At 49.1% G+C, this 15,336-nt stretch overlaps 2 protein-coding genes across 3 annotated transcripts in view; one reads left to right on the forward strand and one right to left on the reverse strand.

Moving 5' to 3' along the window:
• arhgap28 (Rho GTPase activating protein 28) overlaps nucleotides 1-2,261 on the forward strand; it is a 32,311-nt gene extending 30,050 nt beyond the window's left edge. For both annotated transcript variants that reach the window (XM_061033748.1, XM_061033747.1), the window contains exons 10-15: nucleotides 132-214; nucleotides 563-778; nucleotides 865-990; nucleotides 1,390-1,517; nucleotides 1,802-1,842; nucleotides 1,921-2,261. In XM_061033748.1, the coding sequence (XP_060889731.1) occupies nucleotides 132-214; nucleotides 563-778; nucleotides 865-990; nucleotides 1,390-1,517; nucleotides 1,802-1,842; nucleotides 1,921-2,003 (677 nt within the window). In that variant the 3' untranslated portion in view covers nucleotides 2,004-2,261. The remainder of the gene's footprint in view (nucleotides 1-131; nucleotides 215-562; nucleotides 779-864; nucleotides 991-1,389; nucleotides 1,518-1,801; nucleotides 1,843-1,920) is intronic.
• Nucleotides 2,262-2,575: 314 nt separating this feature from the next.
• On the reverse strand, nucleotides 2,576-14,454 carry zbtb14 (zinc finger and BTB domain containing 14). The gene is made up of 10 exons (XM_061033749.1): nucleotides 14,266-14,454; nucleotides 10,255-10,443; nucleotides 9,406-9,576; nucleotides 8,851-8,946; nucleotides 7,304-7,447; nucleotides 6,976-7,220; nucleotides 4,248-4,333; nucleotides 3,974-4,113; nucleotides 3,775-3,870; nucleotides 2,576-2,937 (listed from the first exon to the last, which is right to left on the reverse strand). The coding sequence occupies exons 2-10, from the start codon at nucleotides 10,441-10,443 to the stop codon at nucleotides 2,797-2,799; spliced, it is 1,308 nt and encodes a 435-aa protein (XP_060889732.1). The 5' UTR covers nucleotides 14,266-14,454; the 3' UTR covers nucleotides 2,576-2,796.
• Between the last annotated feature and the right edge of the window lie 882 nt (nucleotides 14,455-15,336).

Genomic DNA, 15,336 nt, shown 5'->3' on the forward strand with positions numbered 1-15,336 from the left:
TTCTGATTGTTGCACTGTCTGTCTTCCTGTAGTTCTGTTGTTTGGCTGTTGTTGTTTCCCAGCTGTAGTTCTGTGTGAATGTCTCCTGATTGTTTTTTTTTTCTGACTGTTGTGTTCTGACTGTTTCACAGGTGTCTCCTCTGTGGTCCATCAGGTTCAGGCTCTGCAGATGCTCTGCTTGTTGCTTCCTGAAGCTCACAGACACGCACTCAGAGTAAATCCACACACACACACACACACACGCCACAACAAAATCACTGTGTCTGCTGACAGAAAACAGTCAACAGGTGTTCTTCAGGTGTAACAACAGTCAGGTGGTCATACTGCCTTACCTGAGCTCTGTGAAGACAGTTTTTCATATTGACCCTCCATTACAGGTGTACTTCAGAAAACTGACATGACAGGTGGGTGTGGTCAAAGGAGAGCATTCAGCTGTAATATCTTTATACCGTTATCTACCATCAGATGTTAGGCGCGCCTGGATTATTTTTGCCATGTTTACAAACAATCTGGCTCTGTTTCCATGGTAACAGATAATCTGGCCGTATTTCCATGGTAACAGGCCCTGCTGGTGTTTCTGCGTAAAGTGGTCTCTCATCAGGACCAGAACAGGATGTCCCTGTGGAATGTCTCTATGGTAATGGCACCAAACTTGTTCTCCTGGCATCACCATGGCAACAAGCCCTCTGTCATCAGGCAACAGGAAGAGATGGAGGAGGCGGTGGGCGGAGCTCACCTGGTTCGCTTGATGATCACACACCAGGACCTGCTTTGGACAGTGAGTTAGAGGACACACACCTGCACTGCCTTAGTGACACCACTGCCTCAGCTGTCTGTGACATCACTTCCTGTTTTCTCTGGTAGATCCCAAACTTCCTAATGTCCCAGGTGAGACAGGTAAACCAGGCATCCAATCAGAGACAGCTTGGTCTGAGCAAGCCCAAGAGACGCCTGCTGAGGAGGAAGAACGACAAAAATCACAGACACCAGGTGAGATAGAGACCAGGTGAGATAGAGACCAGGTGAGACAGATAACAGGTGAGAAAGATAACAGGTGAGATATAGACCAGGTGAGACAGAGACCAGGTGAGATAGAGACCAGGTGAGATATAGACCAGGTGAGACAAAGACCAGGTGAGATAGAGACCAGGTGATACAGAGACCAGGTGAGATAGAGACCAGGTGAGACAGAGACCAGGTGAGATAGAGACCAGGTGAGACAGAGACCAGGTGAGATAGAGACCAGATGATACAGAGACCAGGTGAGACAGAGACCAGGTGAGATAGAGACCAGGTGAGACAGAGATTGAAGACTCTTCATAAGCTCCACCTCCTCCCCTCACCTGTTTACCTTTGTATTACCACTCCTATATGTGTGTGTGTGTGTAGATCACAGAATTGTGTGAAGGTGTGATCCGGGTACACGCCCCGCTGCACACCAAGGTTTCCATGGCGATACAGCTTGATGGACAGACAACAGCTAGAGATGTCACCGCTCGCTTTGAGTTTGACAACAGGTAACACACACACACACACACACACACACACACACACACACACACACACACACACACACACACACACACACACACACACACACACACACACACACACACACACACACACACACACACACACACACACACACACACACACACACACACACACACACACACACACACACACACACACACACACACACACACACACACACACACACACACACACACACACACACACACACACACACACACACAAACACACACACAGTATTACTGATAAAGTGCTCTCTCTCTCTCAGCTCACCTGTTCAGCACCTGTATGAAGTGGGAGGAAACATCAGTGAGTGAAAACAAACAGAAACGATTTCTTTACACGTTATTGTTCATATTAAAACCTGTCTCTCTCTCTCTCTCTCAGCTGAGCGTCGTCTCCATCCTGACTGCTTGCTGCTGGACGTCTTCAGAGTGAATCCTCACTGTGATTGGCTGATTAAACCGTGACACACAGAATGTCTTACTTTCCGCGCCTGACCTGTCTCACCTCCTGACAGCCGGTCTAACTACCTGGAGTGTGCCATGTGGGCGTCTGCGGCTCAGTGGGTAGGGTTCGATGTCCCATGTGTCCTTGTTGCTCCCACTGCTTGGTAGGCGGGGTGTGAATGTTACTCTACCATCAGGGTGTGACATCACAGGTGTTACATCATCAGTATTCCTTTGTTTTTAATGAAAAGCTGAAAACAATAAAAAATGTTTTATGATTGTTGAACTGTTGTCGTCTTTGTTGTCACCGATCATCACAGCTGCTGGTGTTTTGTCTCCACCTGCTGGTCACAGTTTGATATTGAAATAGACTGTGATGTCACTTCCTCTCTGAAGTAGAATAAAGAGACGATATTCAAAGAGCGGCTCTGCTCATGAAACTGAGCAGAACAGATTTATTACAGCACAAACATCCAACCATAAAAAACCTCCAGATCATTTACAAAGACACTTATTTACAAATCATACATGAAGCCTGGAGAGGTCGGCCATGTCATCACATGATCGGTGAGGTCATCACATGATCTGTGAGGTCATCACATGATCGGTGAGGTCATCAGTTCATGATCAGTTTTCAGAGCAGGAAAAAAAACACTTTTACACAGAACTTCATTTATATCAACTTAAAAAGATACAAAATATAATCAACTTGATAGTTACAGGAGGAGGAGGAAGAGGAGGAGGAAGAGGAGGAAGTGGAGGAGGAGGAGAGGAAGAGGAGGGGGAGGGGGGGACAGAGGAAGAGGAGGAGGTGCTAGGAGCAGCTGATGGCGTCCAGGTGTTGCTCCTCAGCAGCCATGGCGGCGGCCTGCAGCGTCTCCGTGTCGCTCTGCAGAGGGTTCAGCTGCTTCCTCTCACTGTGCATGTTGTTCTCATGACGTTTCAGATCTGACGCCTGAAAATACAGACAGACCCTGAATGCACCACACGTACACACTCAGCCACACCATAAACAATGTCACTCTCTCACAGCTGATTCACCGCGGTCTGTCAGCTGTTTGGACAGCACTACAATATGCCGTGTTCACTTTAAAGTGGTAGCTGCTCTGCGGTAACCATGGACACCAACAGAGGCTCTGTGGTAACCATGGACACCAACAGAGGAGCTGCTCTGCGGTAACCATGGACACAGACAGAGGCTCTGTGGTAACCATGGACACCGACAGAGGAGCTGCTCTGTGGTAACCATGGACACAGACAGAGGCTCTGCGGTAACCATGGACACCAACAGAGGCTCTGTGGTAACCATGGACACCAACAGAGGAGCTGCTCTGCGGTAACCATGGACACAGACAGAGGCTCTGTGGTAACCATGGACACCGACAGAGGAGCTGCTCTGTGGTAACCATGGACACCGACAGAGGCTCTGCGGTAACCATGGACACTGACAGAGGAGCTGCTCTGTGGTAACCATGGACACTGACAGAGGAGCTGCTCTGTGGTAACCATGGACACTGACAGAGGAGCTGCTCTGTGGAACCACAATTTATCGAGTAGAAGTGTAGTAGTATTAGTCATTTCAGTAGTAATATCAGGAGAACAGGATGGATACAGCAGTAGTGTAGTATTAGTACAGGTGTGCAGGAGGGATACAGCAGTAGTGTAGTATTAGTACAGGTGTGCAGTATGATATAGCAGTAGTGTAGTATTAGTACAGGTGTGCAGGATGGATACAGCAGTAGTGTAGTATTAGTACAGGTGTGCAGGATGGATACAGCAGTAGAACTGTTACCTTGGCAAAGGCCTTAGTGCAGGACGGACAGACGAACGGTTTCTCTCCTCGATGTCTCCGCTCGTGATCCTTCAGGTGAGACTTGTGTTTAAACGCCTGCAGACAGACAGGTGAAATAGAGACATACAGGTGATGTAAAGAGTCAAGAGGGAGGAAGACAGACAGACACAACAGGTGAGAGACAGACAGGTAAGCTGACCTTGTCACACATCTGACAGGCGAACGGCCTCTCGTTGCTGTGAACTCGTTCGTGTTTTTTCAGGTCCGGAGCTCGAATAAACGATTTCCCACAAACATCACACCTGTATGGTTTGAAGCCGGTGTGAATCTTCAGGTGTTCTGAACAAACAGGTGAGGGCGGGGCCAAAAAGTCCATCAGTGATCAAAACTTCTGCCATGAGACATCCTTCATATGTTATACTACTATATGGTACTGTACCTGATGACATCACAGAGCACAGGTGTGTTCTTACCTTTCAGGTGAGCATGGGTGGTGAAAGCTTTGGAGCAGATCTCACAGGCGAACGGACGCTCGGCCGAGTGAAGCTTCTCATGTTTCCTGACAGCAAAGAGAACAGGTGAATCAGCAAGGTAAGTGTACCAGTTGTGTCCACCAGTAGAGTCAGCCAGGTGAGTCCAACAGGCAAGTCAACCTGGGGGGAGTACCAGGCGAGTCCACCAGGCAAGTCAACCTGGGGGGAGTACCAGGTGAATCCACCAGGCAAGTTAACCTGGTGGGAGTACCAGGCGAGTCAGCCAGGTGAGTTCACCAGGCAAGTCAACCTGGGGGGAGTACCAGTTGTGTCCACCAGTAGAGTCAGCCAGGTGAGTCCAACAGGCAAGTCAACCTGGGGGGAGTACCAGGAGAGTCAGCCAGGTGAGTCCAACAGGTTAGTCAACCTGGGGGTAGTACCAGGTGAGTCAGCCAGGTGAGTCCACCAGGCAAGTCAACCTGGGGGGAGTACCAGGCGAGTCAGCCAGGCAAGTTAACCTGGGGGGAGTACCAGGTGAGTCCACCAGGCAAGTCAACCTGGGGGGAGTACCAGGCGAGTCAGCCAGGCAAGTCAACCTGGGTGGAGTACCAGGCGAGTCAGCCAGGTGAGTCCACCAGGCGAGTCAACCTGGGGGGAGTACCAGTAGAGTCAGCCAGGTGAGTCCACCAGGCAAGTTAACCTGGTGGGAGTACCAGGCAAGTCAACCTGGTGGGAGTACCAGGCAAGTCAGCCAGGTGAGTCCACCAGGCGAGTCAACCTGGGGGTAGTACCAGGTGAGTCCACCAGGCAAGTCAACCTGGGGGGAGTACCAGGCGAGTCAGCCAGGCAAGTCAACCTGGGGGGAGTACCAGGTGAGTCCACCAGGCAAGTCAACCTGGGGGGAGTACCAGGCGAGTCAGCCAGGCAAGTCAACCTGGGTGGAGTACCAGGCGAGTCAGCCAGGTGAGTCCACCAGGCGAGTCAACCTGGGGGGAGTACCAGTAGAGTCAGCCAGGTGAGTCCACCAGGCAAGTTAACCTGGTGGGAGTACCAGGCAAGTCAACCTGGTGGGAGTACCAGGCAAGTCAGCCAGGTGAGTCCACCAGGAGAGTCAACCTGGGGGGAGTACCAGGCGAGTCAGCCAGGCAAGTCAACCTGGGGGGAGTACCAGTAGAGTCAGCCAGGTGAGTCCACCAGGCAAGTTAACCTGGGGAGAGTACCAGGCGAGTCAGCCAGGTGAGTCCACCAGGCGAGTCAGCCAGGGGGGAGTACCAGGCGAGTCCACCAGGCAAGTCAACTTGGGGGGAGTACCAGGCGAGTCACCGGGCAAGTTAACCTGGGGGGAGTACCAGGCGAGTCAGCCAAGCGAGTCCACTGGGCAAGTCAACTTGGGGGGAGTACCAAGCGAGTCAGCCAGGTGAGTCCACCGGGCAAGTCAACCTGGTGGGAGTACCAGGCGCGTCAGCCAGGTGAGTCCACCGGGCAAGTCAACTTGGGGGGAGTACCAAGCGAGTCAGCCAGGTGAGTCCACCAGGCGAGTCAACCTGGGGGGAGTACCAGTAGAGTCAGCCAGGTGAGTCCACCAGGCAAGTTAACCTGGTGGGAGTACCAGGCAAGTCAACCTGGTGGGAGTACCAGGCAAGTCAGCCAGGTGAGTCCACCAGGCGAGTCAACCTGGGGGTAGTACCAGGTGAGTCCACCAGGCAAGTCAACCTGGGGGGAGTACCAGGCGAGTCAGCCAGGCAAGTCAACCTGGGGGGAGTACCAGGTGAGTCCACCAGGCAAGTCAACCTGGGGGGAGTACCAGGCGAGTCAGCCAGGCAAGTCAACCTGGGTGGAGTACCAGGCGAGTCAGCCAGGTGAGTCCACCAGGCGAGTCAACCTGGGGGGAGTACCAGTAGAGTCAGCCAGGTGAGTCCACCAGGCAAGTTAACCTGGTGGGAGTACCAGGCAAGTCAACCTGGTGGGAGTACCAGGCAAGTCAGCCAGGTGAGTCCACCAGGAGAGTCAACCTGGGGGGAGTACCAGGCGAGTCAGCCAGGCAAGTCAACCTGGGGGGAGTACCAGTAGAGTCAGCCAGGTGAGTCCACCAGGCAAGTTAACCTGGGGAGAGTACCAGGCGAGTCAGCCAGGTGAGTCCACCAGGCGAGTCAGCCAGGGGGGAGTACCAGGCGAGTCCACCAGGCAAGTCAACTTGGGGGGAGTACCAGGCGAGTCACCGGGCAAGTTAACCTGGGGGGAGTACCAGGCGAGTCAGCCAAGCGAGTCCACTGGGCAAGTCAACTTGGGGGGAGTACCAAGCGAGTCAGCCAGGTGAGTCCACCGGGCAAGTCAACCTGGTGGGAGTACCAGGCGCGTCAGCCAGGTGAGTCCACCGGGCAAGTCAACTTGGGGGGAGTACCAAGCGAGTCAGCCAGGTGAGTCCACCAGGCAAGTCAACCTGGTGGGAGTACCAGGCGCGTCAGCCAGGTGAGTCCACCAGGCAAGTCAACCTGGTGGGAGTACCAGGCGCGTCAGCCAGGTGAGTCCACCAGGCAAGTCAACCTGGGGGGAGTACCAGGTGCGTCAGCCAGGTAAATTTACCAGTTTTGTCCATCAGTAGAGTCAGGCCGGTGTGCCCGACAGGTGGATGTACCAGGTGAGTCCGACAGGTGAGTCAGCTATTTGTGTCTACCAGTTGAGTCCACTAGATGAGTCAACCAGGTGTGAATCTTTAAATATTTCGTACCTGAGCCTGCTCTCATCCAGGAAGGTCTTCCCGCACACCTGGCAGGCGAGCTGCTCACGAGTTCCGTAAAGCAGATATTCAAACTTCATGTCAGCCGTGGTGTTAGACCAGCCGGGTGGCTGCTCGTCCTTCACCTCCCCCATGCTGTCTGTAAATGTGAGCGTCTGTGTGGCGTGGTGCTCTGCCCCCAGGTCTTTAGGCTCCGCCTCCAACTCTGTAACCACATCCTGGTCGTAGCAAGTCACCTGGAGAAGTGTTTAAATGTTTTCCTGTATGATATCTTTGTGAGGACATTTTTGATGAAAGTCTGCGTGCTCGGTGTGCTTACCTTGTGTACGTCCTCATTGGTCAGTTCTTTCAGGATTGCTTCCTGAACACGCAGTGCTGCACTTGGAGACTTATCCAGCTCCTGATTGGATGATGCCTCGACCAGATCATCTGTGGTCGGTGTGTCATCATGCTCCCCGAGCACCTGTAGACAAACAAACACACAAATTATTGATCTGTGTGTGGTTATTGAATAGTGTGTGTGAGGTTATTGATCACTGTGTGTGAGGTTATTGATCACTGTGTGAGGTTATTGATCAGTGTGTGTGAGGTTATTGATCAGTGTGTGTGTGAAGTTATTGATCACTGTGTGTGTGTGTGAGGTTATTGATCACTGTGTGAGGTTATTGATCAGTGTGTGTGTGAGGTTATTGATCAGTGTGTGTGAGGTTATTGATCACTGTGTGAGGTTATTGATTACTGTGTGTGTGAGGTTATTGATCAGAGTGTGTGTGAGGTTATTGATCATTGTGTGTGTGTGAGGTTATTGATCAGAGTGTGTGTGAGGTTATTGATCAGTGTGTGTGTGAGGTTATTGATCAGTGTGTGTGTGGTTATTGATCACTGTGTGAGGTTATTGATCAGAGTGTGTGAGGTTATTGATCAGTGTGTGAGGTTATTGATCAGTGTGTGAGGTTATTGATCAGTGTGTGAGGTTATTGATCACTGTGTGTGTGGTTATTGATCACTGTGTGAGGTTATTGATCAGAGTGTGTGTGGTTATTGATCACTGTGTGAGGTTATTGATCACTGTGTGTGTGGTTATTGATCACTGTGTGTGGTTATTGATCAGTGTGTGAGGTTATTGATCAGTGTGTGAGGTTACTGATCAGTTTGTGAGGTTACTGATCAGTGTGTGAGGTTATTGATCACTGTGTGTGAGGTTATTGATCAGTGTGTGTGAGGTTATTGATCAGAGTGTGTGTGAGGTTATTGATCAGTGTGTGAGGTTATTGATCAGAGTGTGTGTGGTTATTGATCACTGTGTGAGGTTATTGATCACTGTGTGTGGTTATTGATCAGTGTGTGAGGTTATTGATCAGTGTGTGAGGTTATTGATCAGTTTGTGAGGTTACTGATCAGTGTGTGAGGTTATTGGTCAGTGTGTGTGAGGTTATTGATCAGAGTGTGTGTGAGGTTATTGATCAGTGTGTGTGAGGTTATTGATCAGTGTGTTAAGTTATTGATCAGTGTGTGTGTGAGGTTATTGATCAGTGTGTGAGGTTACTGATCAGTGTGTGAGGTTATTGATCAGTGTGTGAGGTTATTGATCAGTGTGTGTGAGGTTATTGATCAGTGTGTGTGAGGTTATTGATCAGTGTGTGTGAGGTTATTGATCAGAGTGTGTGTGAGATTATTGATCAGTGTGTGTGAGGTTATTGATCAGTGTGTGTGTGAGGTTATTGATCAGTGTGTGTGAGGTTATTGATCAGTGTGTGTGAGGTTATTGATCAGAGTGTGTGAGGTTATTGATCAGAGTGTGTGTATGAGGTTATTGATCAGTGTGTGTGTGAGGTTATTGATCAGTGTGTGTGAGGTTATAAATACCTCGGAGTCAGCGGCGAGCTGGGCTTCGGGTGGCAGCGCCATCTTTACGATGTCATAAGGAAACTTCTCTTTGTCCTCTGACGACAAGTCTCGTTTCTGAGGACACATGAAACATCATCAGACAGAGGGAGGAGCATTACCTGTCGTACAGGTGACACCGGCAGTATCACTGATGTCACATTTTTAATGACTTAATGCGTCTCTTTATGTCATGTGCTGGTTGCTATAGTTACACAGAGTGTGTGTGTTACCTGTGTATGTGTTACCTGTGTGTGTGTGTATGTTACCTGTGTGTGTGTATGTTACCTGTGTATGTGTTACCTGTGTGTATGTTACCTGTGTATGTGTTACCTGTGTGTGTGTGTGTGTGTTACATCTGTGTCTGTGTTACCTGTGTGTGTGTGTGTGTTACCTCTGTGTCTGTGTTACCTGTGTGTGTGTTACCTGTGTGTATGTTACCTGTGTGTGTGTTACTTGTGTGTGTTACCTGTGTGTGTTAATGTTACCTGTGTGTATGTGTTACCTGTGTGTGTGTGTTACCTGTGTGTATGTTACCTGGGAGCAGAGCTTGTCGAGGAAGCGGATGCCCAGGATCTGACCTGATGACATCATTAGGTTGACGTCTCTCTTTTTGACAGAAATTTTGGCGGTGTACATGTAGTTCAACACTTCCTCGAAGATATCTGAGCGAATGAAATCGATCTCTATCACTGAAGAGTTATCCACCTGGGGACACACAGGTGAGTCATTACTAAGGGAGCCATTACAGGTGAGTCATTACAAAGAGTCATTACAGGTGAGTCATTACAAAGAGTCATTACAGGTGAGTCATAACAAAGAGTCATTACAGGTGAGTCATTACAAAGAGTCATTACAGGTGAGTCATAACAAAGAGTCATTACAGGTGTGTCATAGCTAAGAGTCGTTAAAGCTGGGTCATAACAAAGAGTCATTACAGGTGAGTCATTACTAAGGGAGTCATTACAGGTGAGTCATTACAAAGAGTCATTACAGGTGAGTCATTACAAAGAATCATTAAAGGTGTGTCATAACAAAGAGTCATTACAGGTGAGTCATAACAAAGAGTCATTAAAGGTGTGTCATAACAAAGAGTCATTACAGGTGAGTCATTACAAAGAGTCATTAAAGGTGTGTCATAACAAAGAGTCATTACAGGTGAGTCATTACAAAGAGTCATTAAAGGTGTGTCATAACAAAGAGTCATTACAAGGAGTCATTAAAGGTGAGTCATAACAAAGAGTCATTAAAGGTGAGTCATAACAAAGAGTCATTAAAGGTGTGTCATAACAAAGAGTCATTACAAAGAGTCATTACAGGTGAGTCAGTACAGGTGAGTCATTACCCCGTGCTGTGTGTATTCAGTGTGTAGTACTGATGTAGTACCTCGTGTTTTTTGAAGAGTTTTTTAAAGTAGTTGGAGCAGGCGGCAAGCACACAGCGGTGAGCTCTGAACTTGACGTCTTCGACCACGACCGCAATGTCACAGTGCTCGCCTTCCAGACGCTGCTCGTTCAGCAGCTTCAAGAATATGCTCTTATGTTCATCGTCCACGTACTTCACCGTTTCCGCCATCTGCACGCACACAGGTGAGACATCAGATGGTTGATTAGAGGTTAAGACACACACACACACACACACACACACACTCACACTCACACTCACACTCACACACACTCACACACACTCACACTCACACACTGCAGACTTTGTGGGCATGAGTTTGGTTGTTCCAAGCTGGATATTGATCTGTGGTTGCATAGAGGGACTGGCTGGGATGACAAGGAGCTCAGTCTTTGAAAGATTGAGTTGAAGGTGGCGTTCATTCATCCATTTAGAGATATCAGCAAGGCATGATGAGATTCTTGCAGAGACTGTAACATCGTCTGGTGGGAATGACAGGAAGAGCTGGGTATCGTCAGCATAGCAGTGATATGAGAAGCCATGAGAGCGGATTATTGAACCAAGTGAGACCTCAGCCCTGCTCTTTGCTCTCTTATGACTTCTGTGAGCCATGGGCTAGGGTGGGTTTTGTGAGCGGGTTTGGACACCAGAGGGCAGACCTTGTTTAGAGATGAGGCTAGTGTGGAGCAGAGTATGTCTGTAGCCTCGTCTGTAGAGAGTGTGTCTGTAGACTCGTCTGTAGAGAGAGGGTCTGTAGACTCGTCTGTAGAGAGAGGGTCTGTAGACTCGTCTGTAGAGAGTGTGTCTGTAGAGAGAGGGTCTGTAGATTCGTCTGTAGAGTGTGTGTCTGTAGAGAGTGTGTCTGTAGACTCGTCTGTAGAGTGTGTCTGTAGAGAGTGTGTCTGTAGATTCGTCTGTAGAGTGTGTGTCTGTAGAGAGTGTGTCTGTAGACTCGTCTGTAGAGTGTGTCTGTAGAGAGTGTGTCTGTAGATTCGTCTGTAGAGTGTGTGTCTGTAGAGAGAGGGTCTGTAGACTCGTCTGTAGAGAGTGTGTCTGTAGAGAGAGGGTCTGTAGATTCGTCTGTAGAGTGTGTGTCTGTAGACTCGTCTGTAGAGTGTGTCTGTAGAGAGTGTGTCTGTAGATTCGTCTGTAGAGTGTGTGTCTGTAGAGAGTGTGTCTGTAGATTCGTCTGTAGAGAGTGTGTCTGTAGAGAGTGTGTCTGTAGATTCGTCTGTAGAGTGTGTGTCTGTAGAGAGTGTGTCTGTAGATTCGTCTGTGGAGTGTGTGTCTGTAGATTCGTCTGTAGAGTGTGTGTCTGTAGAGAGTGTGTCTGTAGATTCGTCTGTAGAGTGTGTGTCTGTAGAGAGTGTGGCTGTAGAGTGTGTGTCTGTAGAGAGTGTGTCTGTAGAGAGAGGGTCTGTAGACTCGTCTGTAGAGTGTGTCTGTAGACTCGTCTGTAGAGTGTCTGTAGATTCGTCTGTAGAGTGTGTGTCTGTAGACTCGTCTGTAGAGTGTGTGTCTGTAGACTCGTCTGTAGAGAGTGTGTCTGTAGAGAGTGTGTCTGTAGATTCGTCTGTAGAGTGTGTGTCTGTAGAGAGTGTGTCTGTAGATTTGTCTGTAGAGAGTGTGTCTGTAGAGTGTGTCTGTAGACTCGTCTGTAGAGAGTGTGTCTGTAGAGAGTGTGTCTGTAGATTCGTCTGTAGAGAGTGTGTCTGTAGAGAGTGTGTCTGTAGATTCGTCTGTAGAGTGTGTGTCTGTAGAGAGTGTGGCTGTAGAGTGTGTGTCTGTAGAGAGTGTGTCTGTAGATTCGTCTGTAGAGAGTGTGTCTGTAGAGAGTGTGTCTGTAGATTAGTCTGTAGAGAGTGTGTCTGTAGAGAGTGTGTCTGTAGATTCGTCTGTAGAGTGTGTGTCTGTAGAGAGTGTGTCTGTAGATTTGTCTGTAGAGAGTGTGTCTGTAGAGAGTGTGTCTGTAGATTCGTCTGTAGAGTGTGTGTCTGTAGAGAGTGTGTCTGTAGACTCGTCTGTAGAGGAGGGTTCTGATAGATGCAGAGGGGGAACAGTCAGCTTTGTGGGTAGGAGGAGTTGGGACCTGCCTGAGGTCAAATGAGGACAGGAAGTCTGTTGTCTTTATCAGTGTGTTCATGTCTCCCATTACAACCAGTGGTGTTCCATCATCAGCTGACAGTAACATGTTCAGATGACACCCTGCTGGGTGCTAAATGATAACAATGTTCATTTTAATAGAAGCAGTAACCTGTGATATTCAAATGAGGATACCTGAACCACCTCCAACAGAGCGGGGTGTGTGAGAACACACACACACACACACACAGAGTCACACACACAGAGTCGCACACACACACACACACACACAGTCGCACACACACACACACAGAGTCGCACACACACACACACAGTCGCACACACAGTCACACACACACACAGTCACACACACACAGAGTCACACACACACACACAGACAGAGTCACACACACACAGTCACACACACACACACACAGAGTCACACACACACAGTCACACACACAGTCACACACACACACACAGAGTCACACACACACACAGAGTCACACACACACTAACACACACACAGTCACACACACACACACAGAGTCACACATACACACAGAGTCACACACACACACACACAGAGTCACACATACACACAGAGTCACACACACACACACACTAACACACACAGAGTCACACACACAAAGAGTCACACACACACACACAGTCACACACACACACACAGAGTCACACACACACAGTCACACACACACAGTCACACACACACACAGTCACACACAGAGTCACACACACACACAGTCACACACACAGAGACACACACACAGTCACACACAGAGTCTCACACACACAGAGACACACACACACAGTCACACACAGTCACACACACACACAGTCACACACAGAGTCACACACACACACAGTCACACACACAGAGTCACACACACACACAGAGTCACACACACACAGAGTCACACACACACACACACACAGTCACAGGGAGCAGATCACGTGACCTGCAGGTTCATGTACAGCGCTTACCGCGGACACGCGCTCTGGAGCGTGTGCGCGCTTTCTTTAGTGAACGTGCGTACAGAAAGCACACACACTCTGCGCGCGCTGCGGTCCATCACTAACACGCAGTTCACACACACTGCACGCGCTGCGGTCCATCACTAACATACAGTTCACACACACTCTGCGCGCGCTGCGGTCCATCATTAACACACAGTTCACACACACTCTGCGCGCGCGCTGCGGTCCGTCTCCGGAGGACTCTGCGGTCACGCGTCAAGCTGGACAGAATATAACAACAGGAAGTCAGATAAGGAAACGCACAGAACATCCGGTCAATTTCAAAATAAAACAACATACAGACTCGCGATCGCATTTTTCATCCCTTCATCAACATGACGTCATAACAGAATGAACAACAAGTCATGTTGTTTACATGTTGTTTACATGTTGTTCTCTTGATTCCCGCGGGATCTTGTAGATCTCATGTGATGTGTCATGTTACCCGGATTCACCGGGCCAACAGGTCCACCGAGTCCCGGTACCGATCACTCAGACTCATTTAACCCGGGCTGAAGCGGTCTACCCGACTGTGTGTGTGTGTGTGTGTGTGTGTGTGTGTGTGTGTGTGTGTGTGTGTGTGTGTCTGTGTGTGTGTGTTAAATGGCGGACACAGATGCGCCGCTCTGACTCAAAATGGCGTCTCTCTCTCCTTCACCGTCTTCTCTCCGGTAAAGTCACCACCGGCCGGACGGGGAGCGGGCCGCGTGCCTGCTGCGCTCCGCCGTCCTCGGGACCGACACACAGGCACGCGAGCAGCGGCGCCGCGGCCTCGAGACGGGGCTCGAGCGGCCATGAACGCGCAGGACATCCCGCGGAAGAGGAAATGAAACGGGGGACGAGGAGAGCGCGAGGCCGGGAGCGGGCTCTTACCGTCACAGAGACCCGGTAGACCCGGTGCGAGCGTGTTCCTCCGGGTGTGTCAGCGCCGGGATCCGGTACACACTTTGTCCGGTTGTTGTTGTTGTTGTTGATGATGAGGACGAGCAGCACGCACACACTGCAGGGGCACGCAGGCAGCGGGCCAAAGATCCTCTGTGGACGAGACGGATCACTACCTCTCACGCATGCGCACTGTCCCTCGACAGGAAACTTTCAGGCTGTTTTGTAGTTTTCTGACAACGGAAGTGATCTTGTTAGTTTCTCTGAGACGATTTAAATGATCATTGATTAACTACAAACACAAAAAGTATTCTATAAAGGCTGTTTAATCCTTTTATCAATACTAACATGAATTAAAAAGATCCTTAATAAAGGCGATGATCCAACGTTATAAAAAAGAAGAGATGAAACACTTCATTAATAAAAGAACAGAGCTTGTATTAGTTTCAAAGTTCAAATGTAAGACCTTCTTCTCTTTAAACATGTTATGTGGATGAACTGTAAATAAATAGAGTTTCTCTGAGTTTTGCTTCGTAGTTTACCAAACAGCTTGTTTCTAAACTTCTTTCTTTAGAATCAGACGTTTTTATTGGTCACACGGAGCATAGACTCAAACTTCATGGAGTTCATTTTAAGCCCCTTTTACACATTCTACAACATTCAGGAAATTCTACCTCTGTCATCTTCCCACTATTCAAGTCTCTGTCTCACCTGTCTCTTTACTCTCACCTGTGTCTTTTTAGTCTCACCTGTGTCTTTAGTCTCACCAGTGTCTCTTTAGTCTCACCTGTCTCTTTAGTCACACCTGTGTCTTTAGTCTCACCTGCGTCTTTTTAGTCTCACCTGTGTCTCTTTAGTCTCACCTGTGTCTTTAGTCTCACCTGCGTCTTTTTAGTCTCACCTGTGTCTCTTTAGTCTCACCTGTGTCATTAGTCTCACCTGTGTCTTTACTCTCACCTGTCTCTTTACTCTCACCTGTCTCTTTAGTCTCACCTGTGTCCCTTTAGTCTCACCTGTGTCTTTACTCTCACCTTTCTCTTTAGTGTCACCTGCCTCTTTAGT

Source organism: Labrus mixtus, unplaced genomic scaffold (assembly GCF_963584025.1).
Source record: "Labrus mixtus unplaced genomic scaffold, fLabMix1.1 SCAFFOLD_80, whole genome shotgun sequence".
Taxonomy (NCBI): Eukaryota; Metazoa; Chordata; class Actinopteri; order Labriformes; family Labridae; genus Labrus; species Labrus mixtus.

Coding starts and splice junctions, on each gene's coding strand:
- zbtb14 (XM_061033749.1), bottom strand. CDS start 10,443: ATGGCGGAAACGGTGAAGTACGTGGACGATGAACATAAGAGCATATTC. Junction 9,577..10,254: donor AACTCTTCAAAAAACACGAG/GTACTACATCAG, acceptor GTGTGTCCCCAG/GTGGATAACTCTTCAGTGAT. Junction 4,114..4,247: donor CACCCATGCTCACCTGAAAG/GTAAGAACACAC, acceptor CTGTTTGTTCAG/AACACCTGAAGATTCACACC.